The sequence below is a fragment of the Setaria viridis genome, chromosome 4, assembly GCF_005286985.2.
Source record: "Setaria viridis chromosome 4, Setaria_viridis_v4.0, whole genome shotgun sequence".
NCBI classification, from domain to species: Eukaryota; Viridiplantae; Streptophyta; class Magnoliopsida; order Poales; family Poaceae; genus Setaria; species Setaria viridis.
This window is the reverse complement of record NC_048266.2, coordinates 3,836,539-3,862,183: the sequence shown is the minus strand read 5'-3', so window position 1 is coordinate 3,862,183 and position 25,645 is coordinate 3,836,539. Positions and strand designations below refer to the sequence as shown.

General features: G+C 49.1%; 3 protein-coding genes across 3 annotated transcripts; 2 read left to right on the top strand and 1 right to left on the bottom strand.

The window, feature by feature from the left end:
- Positions 1-11,104: 11,104 nt before the first annotated feature.
- LOC117852020 (protein PPLZ02) lies at positions 11,105-12,227 on the top strand. Its single transcript, XM_034733935.2, has 2 exons — positions 11,105-11,289; positions 11,410-12,227. The coding sequence occupies exons 1-2, from the start codon at positions 11,207-11,209 to the stop codon at positions 11,864-11,866; spliced, it is 540 nt and encodes a 179-aa protein (XP_034589826.1). The 5' UTR covers positions 11,105-11,206; the 3' UTR covers positions 11,867-12,227.
- Positions 12,228-16,054: 3,827 nt separating this feature from the next.
- LOC140222448 (uncharacterized) lies at positions 16,055-17,768 on the top strand. The gene has a single exon (XM_072293042.1). It carries the CDS (start codon positions 16,305-16,307, stop codon positions 17,517-17,519), a length of 1,215 nt encoding a protein of 404 aa, XP_072149143.1. The 5' UTR covers positions 16,055-16,304; the 3' UTR covers positions 17,520-17,768.
- A 4,612-nt stretch (positions 17,769-22,380) lies between these two features.
- On the bottom strand, positions 22,381-24,349 carry LOC117851839 (deSI-like protein At4g17486). The gene is given in 5 exon segments (XM_034733741.2): positions 22,381-22,888; positions 22,890-23,096; positions 23,098-23,160; positions 23,162-23,337; positions 23,633-24,349. Coding segments are annotated over 5 exon segments (738 nt in total). The 5' UTR covers positions 23,811-24,349; the 3' UTR covers positions 22,381-22,774.
- Between the last annotated feature and the right edge of the window lie 1,296 nt (positions 24,350-25,645).

Below are 25,645 nucleotides of genomic sequence, written 5' to 3'. Positions count from 1 at the left end.
CGACCTCTCAAAATGAAAGAAACAAAAAAATGCTCTGATCTCAGGACAGTAGATGTTGTGCGCTAAAGCTAGATATGAGAAAGGCATATGACCGCGTGGAGTAGGAGTATCTGCGCATGATCATGACTAAACTGGGCTTCCATCGTATGTGGGTTGATATGGTCATGAGATTAGTAACCTCGGTCTCCTTTTCAGTGTTTTTCAATGGGGTCAGGCTAGGGAGTTTCCAGCCGATCCGGGGCATTCGTCAGGGGACCATATCTCTCCCTATTTCTTCTTGTTGGCAGTGCCTTTTAAAATCAAGAGTTCAGTCATCCTTCTTCCGTGGTATAAAGGTGGCACCGTCGGCTCCGATGGTGAGTCACCTTCTTTTTGCATATGATAACCTGCTGTTTTTCAAGGCGAGTAGGGACAGTGCGGAAGAAGTGAGGAATGCTTTGGAGTTGTATTGTCGAGCATTAGACAACAAATAACAAATCGTCCATTCATTTTGCTAAGGGGTGTAGAGCTGGTTCCCGAGGTGAGATCAAGGACGTTTTGAACGTCCACAGCGAGGCTCTAAGCGAGAAGTACCTGGGAATGCCAACTGATGTCGGGATTTCAGTTAATGTTACTTTTAAATATCTTAAAGATAGGGTGTGGAAGCGTATCCAGGGATGGATGGAGCAATGCCTCTCGGCGGGAGGCAAAGAAATACTCATCAAATCCATTGCCCAAGCTATTCCAACCTATTCGATGTCTTGCTTCAAGCTTCCCAGGGGTTTGTGCAAGCACATTGATGGTCTGCTACGGAGTTTTTGGTGGGGGAGCAAGGAGGTTAAACGCCGCACGAGCTGGGTTGCTTGGGAGGAAATGACGAAGCCGAAGTACATGGGGGACTTGGCTTCCGCGACACTGAGCTGTTTAACTTGGCACTCCTAGCTCGACAAGCATGGCGGATTATGTCTAATCCAGAGGCTCTAAGTGCACGTGTGCTCAAAGATGTATACTTTCCGAGTGGGGATTTTCTGGAGGCTGAGGTAGGATCGCGGCCATCATGTGTTTGGCGCGCTATAGTTGATGGAAAAGATGTTTTAAGGCAGGGAATTATCAGATGAATTGGTTCAGGTGAGTCAACTGATATTTGGAATATGAACTGGCTACCTAGGGATGGTCTTATGAGACCTGTGTGCTGCATAAAGGAGAATGCCCTGCAGAAAGTCAGCTAGTTGATTGATCAATCATCGAGAGTGTGGAACAAGCAAATGGTGTAGGAATTCTTCATTCCTATGGATAGTGAGGTGATAGGGAGTATTCCTCTTGCTACATCGACACAAGAAGATTTTTGGGCATGGCATTATGAAAAGTCGGGTGTCTTCTCAATTCGATCTGCATATAGGATGCTGGTGCATAATCGTGAGAAAAGAACAGCTTGGCTAGATCACTCGGCTAGAAGATCGGACACTAAATCAGAAGAAAAATAATGGTCAGAGCTATGGAAGGTGAGGGTGCCATCGAAGGTGCGGGTGTTCTTGTGGAGGCTTTCACGTCAATCTATCCTGACTGGAGATGTGCGCCACCGGAGGAACATGTTGCCTAATAGTTCTTCTTCAATCTACGGCAACACGGATTCGTGGCAACATTCGCTACTAGACTGCTTTACGGCAAAAGGAGTATGGACATTGAAAAAGAAGAAATCATAGAGTTCTTATGCCAAGTACAGGAGATAGACGCACGAGCGTGGCTTGCGACAGTTATGAAGCACCTTGCACATGACGATTTAACCTGGGTTGTGATGCGACTCTGGGCCATATGGCACGCCAAGCGCGAAGCGATTCACGAGAATATGTTCCAAAGCCCGCTGTCGACTCACTGCTTTGTGGAAAGATTCGTTGCTGAGCTAGAGCTGGTTAAACCAGTAGGGAATGTTCGGCAAATGGGCAAGGTTACAGTACCAAAGTGGATTCCGCCTCCACAAGGGGTCACGAAGATAAATGTGGATGCTGCAACATCGAAGAATTCCAATATCTCTGCAGCGGTAGCTATGGCGTGTGACGGAGGTGGCAACTTCCTTGGCGCCTCAGCTCTAGTGTTGAAAGGTATTGTCGATGCTGAAACGGTGGAAGTGATTGCCTGTCGGGAAGGCCTTGCATTGGCAAGTGATCCCTCGTTGCAGAATCTTAGAGTCGCAAGCGATTGTGCCAATGTAGTAAGAAGCATTCTATGAAAGGGGATGGGACCATATGGTCCTATAATACAGGAGATTAACTCTAGAAGAAGATGCTTCAGAAGGGTTGAGTTCATCCACGAAGGTAGGCAGTCCAACGTTGATGCACACAGAATAGCTTCAAGTGTAGTTTTATCTTCTTTAGGAAGATATGTGTGGTTTTTATCCCCACCCCCGATAGGGTTTGTAACTCTTATTCAGATTAATAAAGGGTGAAGCTCCTAAAAAATGATCTGATCTCAATCAAACCAAAGAAAAGGAAAAGAATAGTCTGGTAAATGCTCCGGTCTTTTTTAGGAACAGTAAATGCACAGGTGTCAAACCTCTCTTTCTCTCTCTCGTTGCCGTACCAAACGCATGTTCATTCGTTAGAGGAGAAGAAGGCAAGAACCAATCAGCAATCACCATAATGTCCTCTAAGAAACCTCATCAAACATCAGATCTCTCAATTAATTCACGGTCGATCTTCTGATTAGGACGCATGGCGCTCGAGCTTCTCTTCTCTAATCCCACTGGCCACTCTCATATCGTCTCCAAATGATTTCCGGACACAGCAATCATGGATGGCCACATGGCGTCTCCAGATGCTGTCCACCTGTCTTTCCCATGTCAGGAAATGGTTAGCATTAGCAGCCAACAAAAGAACAGGAAGCCGTGATCATGTGCCGACCGAGACCGAGCGATCGACACGCGGAGACGCGCTTGGTTTCGGTCAGCGACGAGTCCAAATCAGCACACATCTCATGTCTGGGAGCATTAGAATTAGCTCAGAAATTGGGTCAATAATCCACGTCAAAGCACACACACATGCCCTCACATAATTCTGTCGGCTTGAAAATTTTATGTGATGTATATAGAAATGGGTGTTGTATGCAGTGTAATGCTGCTTCTCAAGATTCCTTCTGCGTACATTGCATGATGAGATGTGCAGATTGCAGACACGGTATCTGGGGTTAAGTTTGAGTTGTTTTGGACTTTGGATTTGGAGGATCGAGTCGAGCAGTACAGTGCTCGTGGTACTGTATTAAAAAAAAGTATCGGATCATGAGGACCAGATCACAAGATGCACCGTGCTTCATTCCTTGTTTCTTGGCGGCAAACAAAAGCTCCATGACACCCGGATCACATTCACGGCTGATGACCAAACCAAACGCTTGCATTCGATTGACCGCCTGACTGCTATCAAGTTTCAGCAAAATCGAAGTGAGGCAGATTTTTGGGGTGCTTTTGTAATGGTGAATCATAGCTCAGAAATGGTAGGCCAAGATTGGTATCTTTTTTCCCGGATGGAAATCAAATGCTGCCGGTGATGGACTGATGCGACTTCATGGAATACTCTGAATAGATCTTCAGCTTGGGATTTGTCAGCAACCGGCGCATGTGTTAGGTGACAAGATGGACCCCTTCACCACACATCTATTCTCTGCAACTTCAGAGACGACAAAAGAGTGCAAGAAAAGGGAGAGAGATAAGAGGATGGATTAATGAACGAGCAAAGGGATGAAGAACACTAGGCTGCTAGCCTTTGAACAGGAAAATGAAATAAAACAACAGCATGAGGATATGCATGCGGAGAACAGGCGAGGCAGCTCTCACATAGTCACATGGCTGACTGAACACTGAAAGAACATGATGGTCTTTAGGTAAATCGGTCCTAATCCATCAGCAATTGGTCAATGATCAATCACTTGTTTCCATCTTGCCATCACTGTTTCAAATGTTCCAGCAAGTGAGAGATCATATAATGGACGCCTTCATGAGCAGTAATATTAAATGCAACATGTGTTTTGCTGTCACATCCTGAATTTTTTTATTTATCCTGATTAAAAAGAATAATTAAATAATAATTTTCTCATAATTTTAAAAAAAATTCAACATTTATTTTCTTGACATGAAATGTAGTATAGGAAAAATAATTGGTTATTTTTCTAAATTAAATAGTGTTGTTTGTGTGTGTTGCATTCATGCCGATGCATCTTGATGTTTTTGAGTGCAAAAGGTTTTAATATGCGTTTAGATGATGTCCACACCCTTCTGAGAAATTTTCAGAACATTTTTCCTAGAGCTAAATCTATTTATTATAAGGCTCTAGAATCTTTTTTACGAACTCAAAATAGTTCATTTGAACTCCTCATGCCCCAAACTATCTCTAGGATTTTTCCTGAAATTTGTAGGATTTTTCTGATATTTTTCGTGCTTTAAAAACATTATCTAGAATATTCTGGATTTATTTTCGCAATGTAAATTATATCCAGAAAATAAAACAAAACTCTAAATCCTTGTCGGGCCGGATCCAACCAAACCAGACCTGACCCGCTATCCTACCCAAATCCATCCCAATCCTCCTCTCTCCCTGCAGGTGGACCCCCTGCCCTTTGGGCCGAGCCTGCGAGGCCTGACCCAGCCAGCCCGGCCCAGCCGACCGCAGCTCCTACGGCTGCACGCCGCCACCACCGGCCTTGGCGTGCGTGCTAGCCCCTATAAAACGTGCCGCCTCGCCCTATGCCCTCACCTCTGTGTCGCGCCACTGCCGTCGAGTGAGCCGCTTGGAAGCAAAGCGTCGTCGGCCTTGTTCGCCCGATTCACCGCCAGAGACGCCCGCCAGAGCAAGCCAGCACCCCTAGGGGCTCGATGACGTCGAGGCGCAGCTGCGCCACCAGTCCTCGTTGCCAATGCCCCACTGGAGCACCGTGCACACGTAAAGACCCGAGCCGCCGCCAAGCTTCTTCGCCATCTGCCGCTGGGCAAAATTTCGACCTTCCGTACCTTCTGCGCCTCTTTATCCCTGCCCTACCCCGTCAGAACACCGGCGATTTGATGCGCCAGGAGCTCCATCCGCCGGGCATGGAAGCTCTTTGAGCTTTTACGCTTAAGCCCCTAGAGAACCCTGTAATGTTTAACCTTTTTCCTTGTGTCTTGCGCCTTTCACAGTTAACCCCCTAGATCTATTAGGTCCCTGCAACCGAGTCCAACCCGACACCTTTTGCAAATCTAACCATGAAGATTCATCTATTCGCAGTGATTATTTGCTAAGTCTAGAGTTTCTTCTATGCTAACCCCTGAAGTATACGGTTAATCATGAATAGATCCCTAGAATATTTAGATGACCATACCTCTCGTGTTTCATATACGTTCAAGCTCGTTCTTGTTGCGTTAGTTTCATCTCATCATAAATTACGCGCTAGTATTGATGTTTACCCAAATATGTGTTTTAAGAATTTATTCTGAATTAATGTGATTAATGACTATTTAAATACCTTTTCTTAATAAAGTTTAATTAGGGTTTACATATCGATGTTACGTGGTTAATATTGATTTGACTAATCCTATTTAACTAAGTTTTCTAAATAAAATCTAATTAGAGTTATACCTCGCTTTTATAATTAAATGTTAATTTGATTAACACCTATTAAGCTTGTTCTTTAATAAAATCTAATTAGAGCTACACTTCGGTTTTTCATAATAATGTTCAATTGATTAATGTTTATTCAATTTGCTTTCTAAATAATTTTATTTACATACGCTTATATCTTGAGTTTTCTGAATAAATGTTAATTTGGCTAAATACAAATAGAAATGTGTTTTTGAAATATAATTTGGTTAGTTAAACACGAATCATAACGTATACGCTTAGATGTTCCCACATATGATATCTTTTTCAAATTAAATGTTTAAAGTGGTATAAACTATACATGAACATTTGTATCTAAAATTTGACTAAGCTTTACTTCATGTTTTCAAAATATAAATATAATGTGAGTTAATTTTAACATAGGATATTTCTCTGAAACATCATCTACATTAATTTCTAAATTTAAAATGTATGAAGCACATAGTTGTTTTCTTTTATGAACCTAAATCTTTCGATAGTGTATCTTCTCAATCAAAGCTTCGTTTTAGTCGGTTCTTGCCTTGTTAATCTTCTGAAATCGTAAGCTATAGTTTAGCGACGTTGTTTCACCATGTTTCATATTTTTGAAGATAAATATGGTATTAATTCTGATTAATACTTACTCAACTTTTCTAATTAAAAGCTAATTAGGTTTATACCTCGGTTTTCTTTAAGCAAGTGTTAATATGATTAATACCAACATGAATGAGTTCATAATTATAACTTATTTTAGTTCAATGCGACATATAAAGTTATCGATTAGATGTTATTACATATAGTTTACTTTCCAAAGTTAAATGTTTAAATGGTATAATTTGTACATAAATATTTATAAATAAAAGTTGACTAGCTTTTACATCGTCTTTTCAGATACAAATATAATTTGAATTAACTCTAACTTAGGGTATTTTCTAAAAGTATCATTTACATATGTTTTCTAATTAAAAATAACTGCAGCATATAGCTCTTATCTTTTCCTTTACAAAAAGTTTCTCTGATAGATGTATATTTCAACGGTACCATCGTTCTTAGTGTTTTATGCGCTTTCGTGATCCTAGAATTGAGCTCTCTCCTTTCATACACTCTTTTAAAGCTTCTCTTTAATTGGTGTATTGCCTATGAAGTTTGGAGCAGTTGTATATCTCTGATAGACTCGTAACTCATTATTTATATTTTTCTTTACGTGATACTGTTACTGTTACTCCCTGATGATGTCACTATATGTATGAAACTTGATTATGACATATATATATAAATATAGGTAGCACTTGATTTTATTTTAAAACCGGGTATGACATATGCATTCTGCTCCTCGCAAAGTAAAATTAAAAAAAACTGATTAAAAACAATTAAAATCTAACATGTGTGCTGCTTCTGCCTGCAGCCTGCTGCTGCATCTGAATAGCGGCGTCGTTGTAGCCACAGGGCCGCAGATCGTGCGATCCGGCCAAGATCCGCCCCCAAGCTCTGAGCTCCCGATCCTGAACCCTGACGCGGCCATCTCCCGCTCCCACGCAGGGGGGGGCCGTAGGGGCCGGAGCGCCGCCGTGCGGCCACGTCAGGCGCGCCGTGCAGAGTGCAGACGCGCGAGATCTCCCGATGCAGATTCGATCAGCCGTAGCATCTATCGTCTGCGTCGTCGTCGTCCCCACATGAGGCCATGACAAGACGATCCTATGTTTGGGCAAGCAGCAGTGCAGTGCTTTCGGCAATGGCAGACAGGGAGTTCGATCAACAGTCAGAAGCACCTGTGTTTGAGCAGAAATGGTTTGGGAGCAGCAGGACACTAGCTGCTAGACCCTAGCATCTCCTCATTTTGTTCAATATGCTACCAGCTACTAGTAGTCTAGTACTCAGCTCTTTTGTTTCAAGGAAGAAACTTTATTCATGCACACATGTGGACAGACACATACAGATGCATATATTCTGTTCTTGATAGCATGTGTGATCATGTTCTGAGGTGGCCAGATTAATGTCCCTACCAGTACTGTGTGGATGCAGTATGCCAGCATGTATGCACCCAATTCTTTTCAGATTCATGCATGTAGCTAGTTTTCGACATTGTTTAGCATGTCAACCAATTGGAAGCTGCCACTGTATAATGTATGGCAGTATGGGTATAAAAAATCAGCATGAGCACCCTGTGTGATATTGACACAACTACTTTCTTTTCTTTAAAAAAAAGAGTGCAGAACTTTGACAAGAACCTGGAGTATGGATGACTGGATGTGGTTCCATCCTTTGATCCTCATCACATTATCAAGTGATTAGACTAGCTACTGCTGCATGCTTACCACCACTGCCTACCTGAAAACACTACCATACTATACTGCAACCCTACCCACATGGCTCAACAAGTGCTCAACAGCTTATCTACCATGAGCCCCATGACCCTCCAAAGGAAGCACACAGCAACCCTGCCCTGCCCCAATCACCCCAATGCTCCCCACAACATGACACCACTCCTCCCTGACCCTTCCTGAAACATCCTGTCTGAATCAGATCAGATCACCAGCACATACACATACACACATGAAAAAGGAACACAAGACCCACGTCAGCAATCCTGTGAAAGCCTGAACTCCATGGACCATTTCTTGCATACTGCTGAGGTAACCACTTGTAGAACCCCAATTGCCTGACAGTAGAGACCACACACAACACTACGACACCAACGCTAGCGTCCAAGCTAGGGAGGGGACGAAGGAAGAGAGGGGACGAAGGAAGAGATCGCGTGGCGGATACGGTGCATGCACAAAGGGGGCCAAGCCGGTGACGGCATGCCAGCCACAACATGCACGCAGGATTTTACAGCGGCAGAGGTGGTATGCTCATGCCTCGTCAGCGGCAGGCGGGCATGCACTTGAATCTGAAATAGTGGCATGGTCTTGCATGCCTTGGATATGATCCGGCCGCCTGCTCTTCCCAAGGAGCGAGCGCAGGGAGGCCCTGCTCTTCCCAAGGCGACACTCTGGATACATGCATTCATGCTGCCAAGGGAGCTACGATGTAGCAGCCCAATGGGAGTGATTTCAAGCATCGCCATCTGCACAGACATATTCCAAATCTCCAATTGGTTGTTTGTGAATTGTGGATTGTGCTCAATGCTAAGCAATGTCCTGTTTGGATCCATCTGAATAACACATCATAGGTGGATATATGGAATTAGCATGAGTTGGATATTATCTAGCTAGGAGGATTTCAGCTAGGCATTCGCTGGCCTGCTTGGATCCGCCCAGTTTAAATTAGCTACCTATCCAAACATGTCCTAATTCTTTGAATATGTATCTTAGTTTTGCAATCTTCTTGTAAACTTCAATAAAGGCACATACATGTTTTTTTTTTGCAGTTTCAACTAGGCGATTTTTGTGAGTTTCGATATCCATCGGGCGTTGTTGATCATCTCATCAATGGGCATCCAGCATGGCTGCACGAGCATCATAGACTGGTGGGTACCTTTTTCATTCAAAATGATCACCATAATTTCAATTATTGAGAAAGAATAATACTGCAAATACAATTACAGATAGCATGAGTGAGAGGGACAAGAGTAGAGGATTGCGATAGTGGTGCCATCCGTGACAGATTACAACTCACAAGGCACCTATGACTATGAAACGGTAGTGGTGCATTTGGGGCCACACATGACCCTAGATAAGAGCCATATCGGACACCTAGAAACTTATAAAAATTGTAGGTGTAAGACTATTAGAAAAATAAGAATATGTTTTGTTATTATTTCCATTCTTCTTCTTTTATTTTTTAGCTTATTTCCCTTCTCTTTGAGTATATAATTAAGGTTGGAATCATCTCCACTTTTTATTTTTTTTAAAAAAAATAGGAAACTGAGGTTCTAAGTAGGTTTTGAATACTCCTTACTTTGTGATTTTCCCTAAAAATGCAAATAATGGGGGTGTACTACGTTAGGTTGCAATTGCATACAGCAGTCGAGACATACCAAAATGATATGTATATATTTTCTTGAAAAGTAGTTTCATAGTGTGTAACTTTGGAATGCATTAGACCTATGTTTTTTTTAAACTAAAAATGTACGTATATAAGATGACTCATTCAAACAACCTTAGTCCTAGTCCTAAGTTACTCTTAGCAGCCGCTCCAGCTCCGAAATTTCTTGGACCAAAGCGATACTTTATCTTCAGGGGCTTTTTGAGCAGTAGCCTGCAGCTGTTCCACTGAAGTAGAGTTGTTGTGACATGGATAAAGTGAAATTGCATTTTTTTTTTCATGTGCCGTTATTGTTATATACTGCATTGTACCGGGATTATTACTATATTATATACAGTTTGTAGCCTTGTGAGGAATCCGATGCCTGAACTACATATAGTACCAATTTTGTCTCCTTTTTCTAAGAGGATAGTATATCATCAGATGCCTGAATACCTACCATATGGGCTGATCAATCATGGACAGCACTGTGCACTGTGCTACATAAGATAGTTAGACCCAAATTACCACATCCCTGCGTCCTTTTTGGTCGTCGAGTTCGGTATAAACAATGATATGGCCACACACGGGGCTGTGCAATATTCTAGGAGAGTTTTTTTTTTTCCGAATCACCCACGCAGACGCTCACATACACGCACACACACGTCCCTATGAATGCACGTACACAACCGAGCACCTTCGAAAGACTGAAATAGCAAATCGTCAAGATTGACGAAGTCACCACTGACGCCTCGCTATTGACGGGCACGTCGCCTACCACTGAAAGAATAGCGCCGGTTAAATCCTGGAATAAATCCAGGAAAACACAAGCATCAGTGTCGAGTCGGGGACTCTAATTCTGGTAGGCAGGTTCCACCACAAGGAATCTTATCAGCTGAGCTACTCTTAGTTTGCAATATTCCAGGAGAGTTTGATACACGTGCTGGTGGTTCTTGACCTCCTGGACTACTTGACATCCTCAACCTCATAACCAGACGATGTCAAAGGAAGGAGAAAATGGAACACAAGCTGAGTGGAAAAGGCAATCAGTTGGTGTATGCCATTCATTTGGATGAGATTATTATCATTGTTTTTTATAGTTTTCAGCAGTAAAGGTGTGGATTATATGAGTGTAAAGTTGAATCTACGATTTCAATCTAACTATTTGGGCTTCAAATTTCATATTCTCGGCTAAAATTTGACAACCACTGTGTTGAAACTTGAAAGTTAGTTGTTTCAAATTAAAAAAATGTAATATAGGTGTCATGCTACTGATAGACCATGGACCGAGCAGAAAAAGATTTTGTAGAGCGGGATGGCGACTTCAGTACCCCTCCTCTTTACCTCGGGGGTTGCTTTGCGGCTGGCCGGGGGAGCCCGGGACCCAGGAGACATAGAGAAGTAAAGGATGCTCAACCTAGGCTGGGCCCACAGTCAGTCAAACACCCTGCACTTCGAGCACCGGTGGGCCCACTTGGAAGCCTTTCGAAACCCCCTGCGAATAGTATATGGTTCCCTCTTCTATTTAAAGCCACCCAGAGCTCGCGCACAAAACCGCTCAGCTCCTTCTCCTCAGCTCACCGCGCAGGACTCCCACGCCGAGCGAGAGCAAGAGCAAGCTAGCTGCTCCCTCTGAGCGAGCAAGGGCGGCGTCGGAGCCTCCAATGGCGCGGCCACAGCAACGGTATCGCGGCGTGCGGCAGCGCCACTGGGGCTCCTGGGTCTCGGAGATCCGCCACCCCCTCCTGTGCGTACAGTCGCCGGCGGCGGCCGTGCATTCCGATTGCTTTCTTGAATCGATCGGTCCGTGGCGTGGAGGTAGAGCTAGCTAGCTGACCATGGCGGGTTCTCCTCTGGTTAATTGCAGGAAGACGAGGATCTGGCTGGGCACCTTCGAGACGGCGGAGGACGCGGCGCGCGCCTACGACGAGGCGGCGCGCATCATGTGCGGCCCGCGCGTGCGCACCAACTTCCCGCAGGACGCCGCCGCCGCCGACGGGCACGCCCACAACCATGCCGCGTCGTCGTCGTTCCTCTCCCCCGCGCTCGTCGCCAAGCTCCACCGCTTCAACCTCGCGTCCGTGCAGGCCGCGCAGGCGCGCGGCGGCAAGGCCGACGCCGCCTCCCCCGCAGCCCCGGCGCCCGCCGCCGTGCTCCCGCGCGTCGCGGCCGTGCCCGCCCGCAATGCCGGCATGGGGATGGTCGCGCCCACGCCGTCATCGGCGGCGGCGGACTGGAGCGGCGGGTTCCTCGAGGAGCAGTACGTGGACCAGATGATCGAGGAGCTGCTCGACTCCAACTTCTCCATGGAGATCTCCTACTAGCTAGCTCCGCACGACGCGGCGTCGTCGCCCACTTCCTCTGCCTCCTCTGCTCTGCTTCCATCTCTCTGTTTTGTTTCGTCAGGTAGTGAGTTAGTGAGCTCGTAGTATCGATCATTAGCCATGCCAGGAAGAACTCGAGGTTACTTTGGTCAGACGAGTTCTTGAGCATCCTGCAGGCTGCAGCCTGTTGTGTATACGGTAGCATTGTCAGAGCACAAAAAAAAAGTTGGACTGGACTCTATTCTTTCTTTACTGCTGCTAAAATGCACTCACTCTCCACTCTCTGTCCATGAAGTCACTCATGGACAGTGAGTGGAGAGTGAATGAAAGAGGAGCCAGGTCAAACTCAGACTTGTTTTCAGCTGAATAGCCGATAAGCATAACAACACTGCATTGAGCCATTGACCACAAACTCGAGAACAATGCTGCTGCTTGGAAAACGGAAATCGTCAGTCACGGACGGTGTCTCTTACATACACGTTTTCAGAAGACTGTGATTCTTCAGAGGAAGAACAAAACCATGCTAAAGAGTAAGAGATGATCCATGCATGTGCTGTACTACATGCCTTGGGTACTTTCCATACCAGAGCAACTTAACTGCGAGCAAGGAAAAGGGCTTCTAAAATCATGGACAGAAGTCGCAGGATCTCCGCGCCGAGGACAAAAGCCGCGTGATTTATGGCCCCCTGGCACCCCCGATCGGACGAATCCATGAACTGTGATATCTCCATGGCTGACGAGCTCAGAGCTGCGCCATGGCAGGGGGGCGGTGCCGTGGGCACGAGCCGTGGGCTCGCAGCAATCGATCTGAGGCGCGGCAGCGCAGTGCGTCATCGATGACAGTAATGGTGAAGGAGAAGGGACTCTTGGTTGATGGAGTGGTATCTAGGCGGGGATTCAGCTCATCATGGCATGTGCCGCCACATGCGGCCTCGCCCAATCATGCTGCTGCCCTATGTCCTATGGGGGTGCTCTGGGCCTTGAGACTTGCGACGCAAGAGACGTCAGCGTGCGCGCTCGGCCTGGCCGCGTTCGTCAAAAGAATCCGCGGCAGATTGCGGCTGTGACAGTGACGGATATGCTTATTGTATAGAGGGCGCATGGTAGTAGTAAACCCTAAACGGTTACAGTACATGTTAAACCGTTATGACGCAAATGAACCGTTCCATATCGGCCGGTTTTAAGTCAGGTCAACTTTGCATTTCTATTCTTTCTTTTTTTTTGCGAAGAGACTTTGCATTTCTATTCTTTTTTTTTTTTGCGAAGAGACTTTGCATTTCTATTCTTTTTTTTTTTGCGAAGAGACTTTGCATTTCTATTCTGGAAAAGGAAAGATTGGGATTGAGTTGTGGGGTAGATTTCTCATGCGAGGTAAAGGAAATTAGCATGCCGCTTCGCGGTTGTTGACGGCTCGTTGGTATTAAAGTTTGCCAAGATCAACTCCAACAAGACCTTCCTCCCAAGTGCCATGGCGTGATTATTTTGCATTTGGTCACCAGATGACAAAGACGATCTGGAAATCTCTTTAGACGTTCTGTACGTATATACTTGTTGCGATAAATTTCAAATAGGAAATCTTATAGCAAGATTAATAGTTTATCTTTATGAGAAACTTGTCCTGTCCGGCCTTAAATTGGAAATTATTTTATTGGTTGTCAAAATGTTTGATTGAGAAGGAAGGGCAAATGCTCCCCCCCCTCCCCCAAACAACTTCGACATGACTCCAAACACACATTCTCGTTATGAGGTTGAAATTTCAAAATGCGATGCAACGTACGTACGTACGTACATACATACATATATATCTATATATATATATATATATATATATATATATATATATAAAGGATGCGTTTGATTCTTTAAAAAAATTCTATATAGGTTCGATGCCCTCCTTTTATTTTCTTTTTTAGTGGAAATAGCTTTTTTAAATATTTTTCTATTTTTTTTGTTTGAGAGGAACCACCCGTACTCTAACAGAAAACTGATTGCATGATGTTTGCTCAAAAAGTGGACAGGCTTTGATAGTTCCCCTATTTGATGGCCCAATTAGCAGTACTGCAATTTATGCAGTGACGAGGGCCCATCTTTCTTGGGCCAATCGAAATACGGGCTAGCCCAGTGGGAAATTAACTTGTGTCCGCAGTTTTTTTTTCAATTTCCAAAATCTCAAGTCATCCTTAAAAATTGAAAAAATTCAAATAGCGAACAAACAAAATTATCCTGGAATTTCAAATATTCTCCAACCTTGTTGCAGCTTTCTGATAAAAAAAAGAAGCAAAAATCCAACCCTGCTTACTAACAGCTTGATAAGCAAATTAATTTAAATGATGTGTCCACAACTCCAACCTGGTTCAAAAATGTACAAGATTGCAACTGCAACCAGCCGGCAGATGTTGTACACATCAAACATCGAATTATATCCATCCCCAAACAAAGTATTGGGTTTTCCACGCGTGAAAAAAAAAGCGTCCACATCGGAAAAAGCCGTCAGAGGCTGGTGAGGTCAAACCTTCAACCGCCCTATTTTGACCGCAGCTCATATCAGTACCATTCATACCACCTGACATCATCACTATTTTTATCCAGCTCAACCCTACACAAAGACTGCTATTATTGGTCTAACTTTGTTGCTCCCTCCATTAAAGAAAGGTGTCACACTTTTTACTCCGGAGTCAATGAGATGCTATTTTAGATTAGACCGCTAAATTCGAGCACCATATTTTTCAAGCACATGTTATGATATGTTCATTCATGTCATCTGTAAACATCCGAAACACACGTCATAGATTAAATCTTAATTTGCAACACATACTCTATGATGTATATTTGCTTATTCGTGATCAGAGGAAGTAATTGTAATCAGCCGGCATGTAGCCACACATACGGAGACACATGCATGATACATGTCTGGCCCACTTTCTCGTTGTATATTTGTGTATGATTTTTTTTTTTGTCTTGTTTAAGTTTTGAACTAAATCCCAAACAAATCTTCCTCACCTAAAATTAGACAGGGATATGTGGTGGGCCCCCGAGTTTGGCAGTCAATCAGTGTTCAGACTCTAGAGTTTGACGGGAAATGGTCAGCACACTCCACTCTGGCTGCATGTTGCCCTTCCACGTGGACTTTGAACTGCAATTAAAATCTTGGCAGTGCTGAAAGCCTGAAACTACAGCATCTCTCGCATTGACGCTACTATTTGGTTGGGAGGCAGTGAGTTGACGGAGTGCACGCTGCAGCAGCAGCACTGACAAGCATAGAGGACCTGTAGCTTGTTGGTTGGAACCGACCATGTAGCCATGTCAACGGTCGTGATTCGCTGGGGCACGTCGCGGTAGCCGTGAACGGTTGACATAAAACCCTTATTAGACTTTTCGTGCCCGCGACAGCTTTTTTTTCCCCTGAACGTAAGCGCCTGCCGCCTGCGGCAGTAATAAATACTCTGTGCATAAATATATAATATTTAGAAGTTCATTTTTAGATTAACTAGTTTATGTTTATGGACGGAGGTAGTACTTAAATAGTGATGGCTTAAATTTAATCGTCATCTACTCTCTTTTTTTTTTCCCAAAATGATCGTCATCTACTCTAGAAACACTGGTAGCACTTGCAATTTCACAACTAGTTTTGAAAAAAATATATATATGGAATGCTATTTATCAATCATGTAATTTGCGAGCCATTTAACTAAAAATATCAAAACATAAACCACCCATACCAATCCAAGTATTGTTGATTTTTCCTCCTCTCTCACATACTCATTGTCCTACTTTTCCTCCCGCGGTGCGATACTCACTGTGCTAGCTTGCCTCATACTTACACAACCATTTTTGATAGTGTCCTCGTTTTTACTCATATTCATAGTACGCAAAATTTTATTTTAGGGCTCCTCCGGAGCCCGCGATGGCACAAGGTCACTAACTACATCCATCATAGGAACGGTGCCGATACCGGGACTAGGGGAGCAATCCCCCCCCCCCCCCCCCCCCCCCCCCCCCCGCTCCCCAAAAAATTTTTCCCCTCTAATTAATGCTAATATGTTTCATGTATACATGTAAATGTACACGTTCTTATTGTTTGGCTCTTTCTGATTTGTTTCCCTAACTTTATCCTGAGTATATTGTCTCACCCAGACAGCAAACTTCAGACAACATCACCACTTCGCCTCTAAGCTCACATCCTCCGCCATCTCCTCCTTACCTCCCTACCGGAGCGCTTTCTGCCCGTGCTCTTCCTTTATTCTATGTACAATTTCACCTGCAATCCCGCAGTACTAGGTACAATTTTCTTTTTTCCAGCAATCCAACTGATGATCTCGGGCTTGGAGTACGAGTCTCCTTGTCAATCAAGACGGTGAGCAAAATGAGGTAGCTCTTTGGAAAATCTCAGTCCTACTAGTGATTCCCTTCAGAAAATCCGCACAGAAAAAATGGGGGGATGACCGCGTCACATTTCGCACGCGGCCGTCTGGGGTCGCCGATCTTACGCACTGGTGCAACCACTCCCTCCCGAGCCGCCAACAAAAACGAGTCCACCGAGAAGCCGCCGTACGTGCCGCGTCCAGCGTGCATCACGCGCGCGCCCCGCGCATCCCCGTCCATGCCGCTCTCCTGCTTCGCCCGCCGCCGCGGCGGCGAGCCCTCCCAGGCGTCGCCGTCCTCCTCGGCGACGTCCGTATACTGGACGCACCTCGGCGCCGTCAAGCTGACGTGGGCCCGCGCCCCGATCGGTCTGCTCCTGGCCGCGGAGCTCCGCCTCGCCGGGGTCGACGGCGACGACGCGGCGCCCGCGCGGTTCGTGCTCCGGCCGTGGCTCCCGTGGCGGCGGCGCGGGTCCAAGCGGTTCTCCTTGCCGGGCGGCCGCGCCGTGGCGTTCTCGTGGGACCTCTCGCGCGCCCGCTTCGCCGCCTCCGGGCGCCGGCCGGAGCCCGCGTCCCGGTACTCCCTCCACGTCTCGGTCGACGGCGAGCTCGCGCTGGCCGTCGGTGACGCCGCGCGGCCGCCCGCGGCCGCGGGGCTCCTCCTCTCCCGCCTCGAGAACGCCGTCGCCGACGGCCCCGGCGAGGCCTACGCCACCACCGTCGACGTCGCGGGCGAGGCGCACGAGGTGTCCCTCGCCGTCGAGGACTCCGCCATGTGGGTCGCCATCGACGGCGAGAAGGCGCTCCAGGTGCGCCGCCTCCGGTGGAAGTTCCGCGGCAGCGAGAGGCTGGACCTCCGGCGCGGCCGCGTCCGGGTCACCTGGGACCTCCACGGCTGGCTCTTCTCCCCCGACGCGGCCGCCGTCTTCGTCCTCCGGTTCCAAGCCTCCGACGCCGACGAAGAGGACGACAAGGACGTCGAGGACGACGCGGGCACGCACGCGCTGGTGAGGCAAAGCTCTTTCAGGAACCACCACCACCGCCACGCCAGCGGCGGTGGCGGCGGCGAGAGCTGGTGCAGCAGCGACAGCGACAGGAGGGGGTGGAGGCGCGGGCCGTTCAGGTCGGGCTCGGACACGTCGCCATCGGTGTCGGTGGCGTCGACGTCCGCCACGTCGTCGGCCGGCAGCGTGGCGACGGTGTCGGAGTGGGCGGCCGCGGAGGAGGCGGTGGCGCTGAAGGACGGGGGCGGGTTCTCCCTCGTGGTCCAGCTCTGTAAGAAGAGGAGGTAATGGAAAGCGCCGCGTTAATGGCGTATGTGCGTCGCCATTCCCTTGCATTGCATTGCTTCGCGTTCCATGGAACAAAATCGATCAGTCGTGCTTGGAATTTGGAAACCAATGCATGTTGGTGGGGAAAGATTTTGTCAAACGGATGAACATTCTGTGAGTAAAGTTTTGATCTGTTCGTTCTTGTGTAGTACGTGACTCAATCCGTAAAAGGGCAATGAATTTGAATGCGAATGCGGCGACTTGTTCTTCTGCTCCCTTCTTGATGAGCTTCAATTGAGACTGCAGTTTTGCCTTTTGCGGACCTAGTCAACGCCGTGATCATCTTCAGTATCTGGAGAGTGGAGAGCTGCTGACTAAGCACAAAATTGTGTTGTGATTGAGAGAAATGACTCACGATCGCTCTGGTTGCGGCTCCTGATGAGAAACTAGTAGGAGACAAAGATACGCAGTAGATCTCCGCTTTCACTTTAATGCTGATATCCTACGGCCAGGGAAGGCAAAAAAGGGTAATATGGTTCAGAAGGAACCGAGAAAAGGGGAAGAGAAGGTATGGAAGAAGAAGGTTTTCTTTTGCCTTTTTTTCAATTTTATAGTTTTACCCTTGTATTTTAAACTTTTTATTTAGCTCCTGCTTTTTTGAAATGATGAAGAAAGAATTTGCCCCTATCATGTGTAGAGCACTTAACGGTGTCAAAATTGGTAAAAAAAAAGAAAGGTCGGGTTCAGGTCGCACAAGGTTTGGAGAGGAAACGAGTGAGGAAGAGATGGATATGGTTAGGCAAATACAACAACCCATTCAACTTACCAGGAACATACAATTTTCTCTAGACTCGCTTGTAGTCAGTGATGACAGACCACGGTACCATTGTCGTCATCTGTGGTCAGTACGATAATGCTACCGCGTGTAGTACGTCAAAGATTTTAAAAGTTTTAGCTTGTACACACTCAACAGTGACATTTACCTTTCTGGAAAGAGAGACCGCCGCCGGCTGCATCAGATGAACAGGAGTGGTCCGTTCCACGGTCAGAAACCCCATTTCGATTTCCAAGCCGTATCGGTATGTATGATCTCTCAGGTCTGCAGACCTCCTCTCGATTCGCACCTCGTATCGGTCTGCCCCCCCATGATCTGAATCTGAGTATCTATTTCTACAACGTGTATCTGAGTCAAAGCGGCAGCACGGCTAGGTATCAGTCGAACTGTTCTTGAGACCGATGCTCTGCTGGTGACGGAGGCCCTGTCCAGCTCAAGTGAGTAAGTGAGTGAAGCTTTTGTTGCGCGATGAGTTCATCAATTCGGAAGTGTGTTTTCGTTCCTGGAGCATGCGATCGAGTAGCCAATGGCTACGAGAAGATGGCTGTGATTGGGGGGTCCATAAACTCTCTTCTCCCTCTCCACTCTGCCCAACGCGCTCATCATGGGGATACCGCTCCTTTGTCGCCATGTACGGCCGCTACTCCGGCGAGACTCCTGGTGCAGGCTGTCGTGCTCCAGTGCATCGTGTGGTGCACGCTCCTACTCGTCCTCTTCGAGTTCCGCCCCGCGCGGGCGCTCGTCGCCGGCCGTCGCCCGGACGCCGCGGCGTCCATCGCCGGCGTGCGCGTCGACCCGGACGTCGTGTCGCTCGCGGGCAGCCAGGCCGAGGCGCAGGCCAAGGTGGCGCCGGACGGCAGGACGCGCCTCGTCATGCGCCGGCCGACGTCGGTGTCACGACGGACCCCGGCGACGCAGCGGCCGTCTTACTTCGACGAGAACGCGGTTTGGCTAGCAGATCAGCCGCCGCCGTGGCGCCGAGCTATGATGCCAAGGACACGCACGCGTTCGAGTGGAGCTCCGGACCTCCGGTGATCCCGCCGCGTCCGAGGTCAGCGGCCTGCCAGTGTTCCGCGGCGGCAGTCACCGCGCCAAGGATGCACGCCGGCTAGTCCGCTCCGAGGCTCCGACTCTCCGAGGCGCCGCCCGTTGGGTTGCCAAGAGGTCAGTCGCGACATCCGAACTCCAATCAAATCACATGAGAAGTATCGAAGCCAATGCAGATTTGGTTTCAGCGACCCGGCCCGGGGAGCGCGTCACCGGCTTGAAGGCGGAGTCGGTGGTGCAGGACGCGCTGGCGAAGTCGGAGTTTGGCTCGACGGAGCAGCGGCAGGATGCGAATACGAAGAATGGCCAGCAAACATATGCTCTTTCTCTGACTAATATACAAAGCAGAGGCCCAGCACCTCAACATGCCGGTTGCCGTCGTCGTCGCCATGTCTCGGAAGCATGGCCGGCACACGCGTTCTCGACGGCGAACGGCGGCGTGGTGCCATGGGGAGAGGGGCGGGGCAGCTCTGTGGTGACGCCTTCCCGCGCGTGGCACTGGAGGAGGCCGCAGCGGGCGTCGGCGACTCGGCGTCGGGGACTCTGGGGATCCTCGGAAGGATTTTCTCCAGAAAAAAAAAAGAATAAAATGGGTCTATATGCAAACTATTGGATCGCGAATAATAGTTGCGATCCAGATCAGGGGGTTTATTGAAAAATATCAACCTAAATAATTTTCACAAAACCCCCCAATTTGGATCGCGACTATTAATCGCGATCCAATATAGGGTCTAATTTGTAAAATTTCCAGACCTGACATCGCCGCCGCCGGAGACGCGGGAGGCGGGCAGGCGGCGAGAGTAGAGGGGAAGAGAAGCTCCACATGTGCTCGACTACGAGAGCCTCGGTAAGCGGCCGATGAACGGTTGGCAGCCCGGCCAGACCATCTGGGAGAGCGGCGGCACGGAGTACCTCACCGGCGTCCGCCACATCCTCGGCATGCCCCGGTTCGCGGCGGCGCGGTCGCTGCTCGTGTTCTAGGACGCATGGCCCATCGACGAGCCGTCTTGGAGCTCGCTCAGCTGGGCACGGTGGAGCCGATGGTGCTCCGCACTACCGCACCCTGCAGGAGGAGCCGAGGAGGAGTACTGGTACTACTTCAAGGCGTTCGCGCTCGGCGGCGGTGGCGCGGGAGTTCTCCGGCTACCTGGACGCGCGGGTGCTGGGCGCGCTGCGCTCCAAGTAGCACGCTGAGACAGAGAAAGCAGGCGTCGCCGGTGCAACAGTGAAAACAAGGAAATCTTAAGAGCAATCTGCTGTTGTCCATGGGCGCTTCCAGTTTGCTACAGGATCTGAACACCAGCTGATCAGTCAGGAATCGCGCAGAAAATTTCTTTTCAGAAAAGAACTTTGCACTCCTGTTATATGAAGATTTCTCATCCTGTGCTGAAGAACTCGAACACTTACAGGAATTATGAAGCAAAACAAGCAGCTTACTAACAAACCACATCTCTATGCATCCTACGCTCAAGAATTGCTAGAATACGTTCTTCTCTGACTTCTGAAGATTCAGACTTCAGAGCACCAACCGACAATGACGCGCAGATAAAAAGCATTGGGTCACAAGAGGGATCTCGAGTTGTTTGATACTAATTAGGAGTATTAAAGATAGTCTAATTATAAAACTAATTGCACAGATGGAGTCTAATTCACGAGACGAATCTATTAAGCCTAATTAGTCCATGATTTGACAATGTGGTACTACAGTAACTATTTGCTAATGATGGATTAATTAGGCTTAATAGATTCGTCTCGCGAATTAGTATAGAGTTTTGCAGTTAGTTTTATAATTAGCTCATGTTTAGTCCTCTAATTAGCGTCTGAACATCCGATGTGACTTTAAAGTTTAGGAGTTCGTATCAAACACCCCTGAAGCCGCATCCAATATCTGATCGATTCGGCAATCGCCATGGCCATGGGCGGAGAATCAGAAGAAAGATATCAGTCTGCCGCCGCAAAGGAGGCGAAACTTGTGGCCTGCCCATTCGAACGAACTGCAGGCGCATCCAAGATCGGGAGCTCGCCAGGAAGCGGTGGCGGTGTCCGGCGAGGCGAGGCCGGCGAAGCAGCGCGGACGCCGGACTGCGTGACAGAGAGTCAGAGACGGAGGTGCAAGCTTACTTTCAAGATACATAACCACTGTTCGCCATCAATGCCTTGGGTCTGTTCGCTTCAGCTTGTTCAGCTGGCTTATCAGCCACCAAACAGTGTTTTCCTCTCACAACAAATCATCCGTTTCATCTTTTCAGCCGGCTTATAAGCTGAAGCGAACAGGCCCCTCACCAGCAGGCTGCTCGCATGAACGTCTCCGTTACTGTCGCTCGACGGCCCGAGACACAGTACGACGCGATGGCAGGAGTTACATGCCACGTGTACTGCGAGTGTACCCCCACATCGCTCGTCGTACGCAGGGGCTTCGGACCTTCGGTGCGTGCGCGAAAGCGTCGGTGGGTGCATGCACCCCGGCCCATCCTAGGACACTGCTCCTTTCCTTGTCCCCTCGATGGAAAATCCTGAAGTGATGAACTGTGCATCGGTCGAGGACACGGACGCCTGCTGCAGTGCTTCAGCCTGCAGATGCCGGGGCCAGCGCATCATTACTGGCCGCGGGGATTAGTTGGGGTGCACTGTGGCAGGCGCCGCCGCCGCCCGCCGCGGCCCCGCCAGCCGGAAAAGGCCGTCCTCCTCTCCCTAGCCTGCTCGGAGACTCATTGGGGCGGCACGTTCCACTTCCACGGCATGCTTCGTCACCAACCACGACTACTCGGATCAAGATCAAATGATTCGTTCCGGTGGCCGGCAAGGGGACAAGCGCAGGAAAGGCGCTGTCCGCTGTCCACAAAAAGGAGGAGAAGCCCATGCCAACGCCCTATCCCAAGCATTGCAGAAGCACCGCATTCTCGCATCGGTGATTGGCCTTAGCTCATGCCGCCGCTACCTGGGTGCTGGTAAGTTCGTTCGCTACATCCAAAGAAAAGGAAAATGGCGAACATATTCCAGTTGGCGTTGGATCACTCGCCCAAAGAGAAGGAGTAGTAGATGGATGGAAGATGCCAAACAGCACAAGAGTCACGTTGTTGATCACGAAACTACTATGAGTAACCACCAATAGTGATCTGAGTATCTGATGACTGGTGACAGCAAACACAAACAGTGGCGCGGCCCACCACCACCAGATGACTAATTGAGTACTACTAGAGTCTAAAGCCGAGCACAATTACTCAATTAGTAGTACGAACGGCCAGAATTAAGAGCCTGGTAATTGCTACTAGGCGCTAGGCGAAGGTTCAAATCAGAATCAAGGAGTGGTGGTAATATGCACAGAGTTGTTTAGTGGTAATTAAAAAAATGGGTAAAACTGTAAAAAAATATTTGGAGGAATTGGGGTGGCCGTTTACGTGGTGGACCCCGACGACGTTGATGTCGAGGCGGGTGGTGCCGGCTGCGGCGGCGGGGAGGTGGGCAGCGGCCGGGGCGTGGTCAGGTTCCTGCGTCCGCCGACGGAGAGGGGACCGGAAGAAGGCCCTCGGCCTTGGCGGCGCGTGGGCGGCGGCCTCCTGCCGCGCGGAGCGGCTGCGGATGCTCCCGGCGGCGGCGGAGGGCAGGTCGCCCTTGCGCCGCACGGCGCGGCCGTTGCCCGGGATGACGCAGGTGAAGACGACCCCAATCTTGGCGAGTCGGTTGACCCATCGCGGGATGCGGGCGCGGGCGACGAGGGCGGCGGCACGCGGCGTCGCAGAAGTGGTTGCAGTTGCGGGACACCAGGTTGTAGGCGTCCCCCCGGGAAGTCGGCGGCGAGCTCCGCTATGAGCGCGCGCACCTCCGCGCGGGTCAGCCCCGTCGTGCCCACCAGCACCGACTCCCGGAACGTGTACCCGGGGCACCGACGCGGCACCACCTCGAAGATCCCGCTGCTCGCGCCGTCGTGCGCCCCGTACGCGTACTCCACCCCGTGGACTGCAGGCACCGAGCGAGCGACGTGTCAGTAGGGGCACGCTAGGAGAGGAGGACGCGGTGGGCGCGCGCGCGAGAGAGAGAGAGAGGAGAGAGAGAGAGAGAGAGAGAGAGAGAGGAGAGAGAGAGAGAGAGAGAGAGAGAGAGAGAGAGAGAGAGAGAGAGAGAGAGAGAGAGAGAGAGAGAGAGAGAGAGAGAGAGAGAGAGAGAGAGAGAGAGAGAGAGAGAGAGAGAGAGAGAGAGAGAGAGAGAGAGAGAGAGAGAGACGGGAGGCGGCCGGCGAGGGAATAGAGCGTGCCTTGGACGCCGGAGTGGTAGACGCCGAGGCCGAGCCACCGCGCGTAGCCGTTGGCGGGGGTGACGTCGTAGACGTTGAGGAAAACGGGCGTCGACGGCGCCTCGCCCCCCCCGGCGCCTCCGCCGCGCGCCTGCCGCGGTGGCCGCGCCGTCGGGGTGGAGCCCGCCGAGGAGCCCATCAACCCCGCCGCGCGTCGCGGCCGACACGCTCCCGGCGAATTTCTCAAGCAAAGCTTGTGCGCGGCTGGCGCCCCGCGGGCTGGCAGCTGGCGAGCGAAGACCAGAGGGGTGGGCGGGGTCGCGCCGCGCGCCGCGCACACGCCTTGGTGATTGGGGGCGCCGCGCCGCGCCCGCGCCCGCGAGCTGTAGGAACAGCAAGAATCCCGCGCCGGGACTGGGCGTCGCCTTCTCCTGCTGCTCGTCTTGCTGGGATCCGATCAAGGCGGCGATGCGCTTGCTTGATTGGCAGCGTGCGCTTGGAAGAGACTAGAGGGAGACCATGGGCGACCGACCTGAAAGCTGTAGGAGTGCACTTGGTTGTGTACTGATGAGTGAGTTCGTTACCCGGTTTGGTGCGGCTGCTGCGAGTCTGCAACCCGCAATGCAATCGATGTTTGCTTCCACAGGAATGTCTCGGCCGGGAAGGAATGATCTGCATTCGATGCTTCTTTCTTTTCCTTTTTCTTCTATATATTTGGTGGGGTGGTGTGTGTGTGTGTGTGTGTGTGTGGGGGGGGGGGGGGGGGGGGGGGGGGGGGCGCAGGGCAGGTGGCACTGCGTTTGATGATGATGATCAGCTTTCGGTGAAGTGACTGACCGACCTCGTCTGGCTAGCTAGTCCTGCACTCCTGCTGCAGTCGATTTACCTACTCTAAAAGGAAATCTTACCTGTCTGTAACTGTAACTGTTACTCCTACCTGCCAGCCTAATTCATCAAGCTTTGGAACACGCCGTTCTCCACAAAGTAGAAAAGAAGAGGTGCTGGAACTGCCTGCACCTGCGCAGCTGCACTAGTCCAAGCATTCGTGTCATCGTGCAGCCAACTTCTTCTTTTACAATTGCAAGGACCTTCAGGGAATAGAATAGAAGTATCATCGCCTGCGACAAACTGACATCGGGTGGTATAAAAAAAAAACTAGACAACGCAGTGGGGGGACTGGTTGTTGCTTTACAACACAAAAGGCATGCGAATATCGGTGTAGAAAAGGGAATTTTGTCTGGTCTTTTTTTCTTCTTTGCAGAATGCGCAATCATGAGCATTCTGTTTTCCTGCACAGATAGGGTTAATGAGAGTAATGACATCATCTTCTTTTTAATTTTTTATTTTCTAACGGAGGCAGGAACGCTGCGATATCTTTTAAGAAGGAAGCATGCGAGTTCTACTACATTGTTGTTGTTACATAAATAACAAAGTTGTCAAGGCACCCCTCATAGCACGAAATCATTTTAATCTAATAAAGTAGGCGCTCCGCACGCTGCCTGCCTGAGGGCCAGTTCTTTCACCAGTCCAAACGCTTGGATATGATTTTGGCGATGCTGCTCGTCAGACTAATCAGCCGGTAATCAGATAACTTTCTTGCTTCTGGCGTTTTAGGGATGAGAACAATGTGTGCTGAGTTGAGTAAATTGGAGTGTTGGGAGCGCTGCTCAAAGAACAAGTGCATCGCAGTATCGCACTCATGAGATCCTCCTTTGATCAGAGGCCAACAAGATTTGGAAAACTTCCAATGAAACCGTTGGGTCCCGGTGCCTGCTTAGGTTGCCAATCCAGCGTTCTGTCTCGCTGCCCACTCGGCCCAAAAGTTGAGGTGAAATGTGAATGGATCTCCTTTTCTATTTCCTCGTGCAGTTGAAATATTGCAGCGCCGGTGTCTAGGGCTCCGACCTCTGAATGTAGGTCTTGCGCCTTTTTCCATTCACGCGCAGAAAGAACAGTTTAGAATTAACATCCCCGGCTTTGAGGTATGTCAAGCGTGACTGTTGCCTTGCCCTGAGATTTTCAATAGCAGTCATG

Coding starts and splice junctions, on each gene's coding strand:
- LOC117852020 (XM_034733935.2), top strand. CDS start 11,207: ATGGCGCGGCCACAGCAACGGTATCGCGGCGTGCGGCAGCGCCACTGG. Junction 11,290..11,409: donor GAGATCCGCCACCCCCTCCT/GTGCGTACAGTC, acceptor GGTTAATTGCAG/GAAGACGAGGATCTGGCTGG.
- LOC140222448 (XM_072293042.1), top strand. CDS start 16,305: ATGACCGCGTCACATTTCGCACGCGGCCGTCTGGGGTCGCCGATCTTA.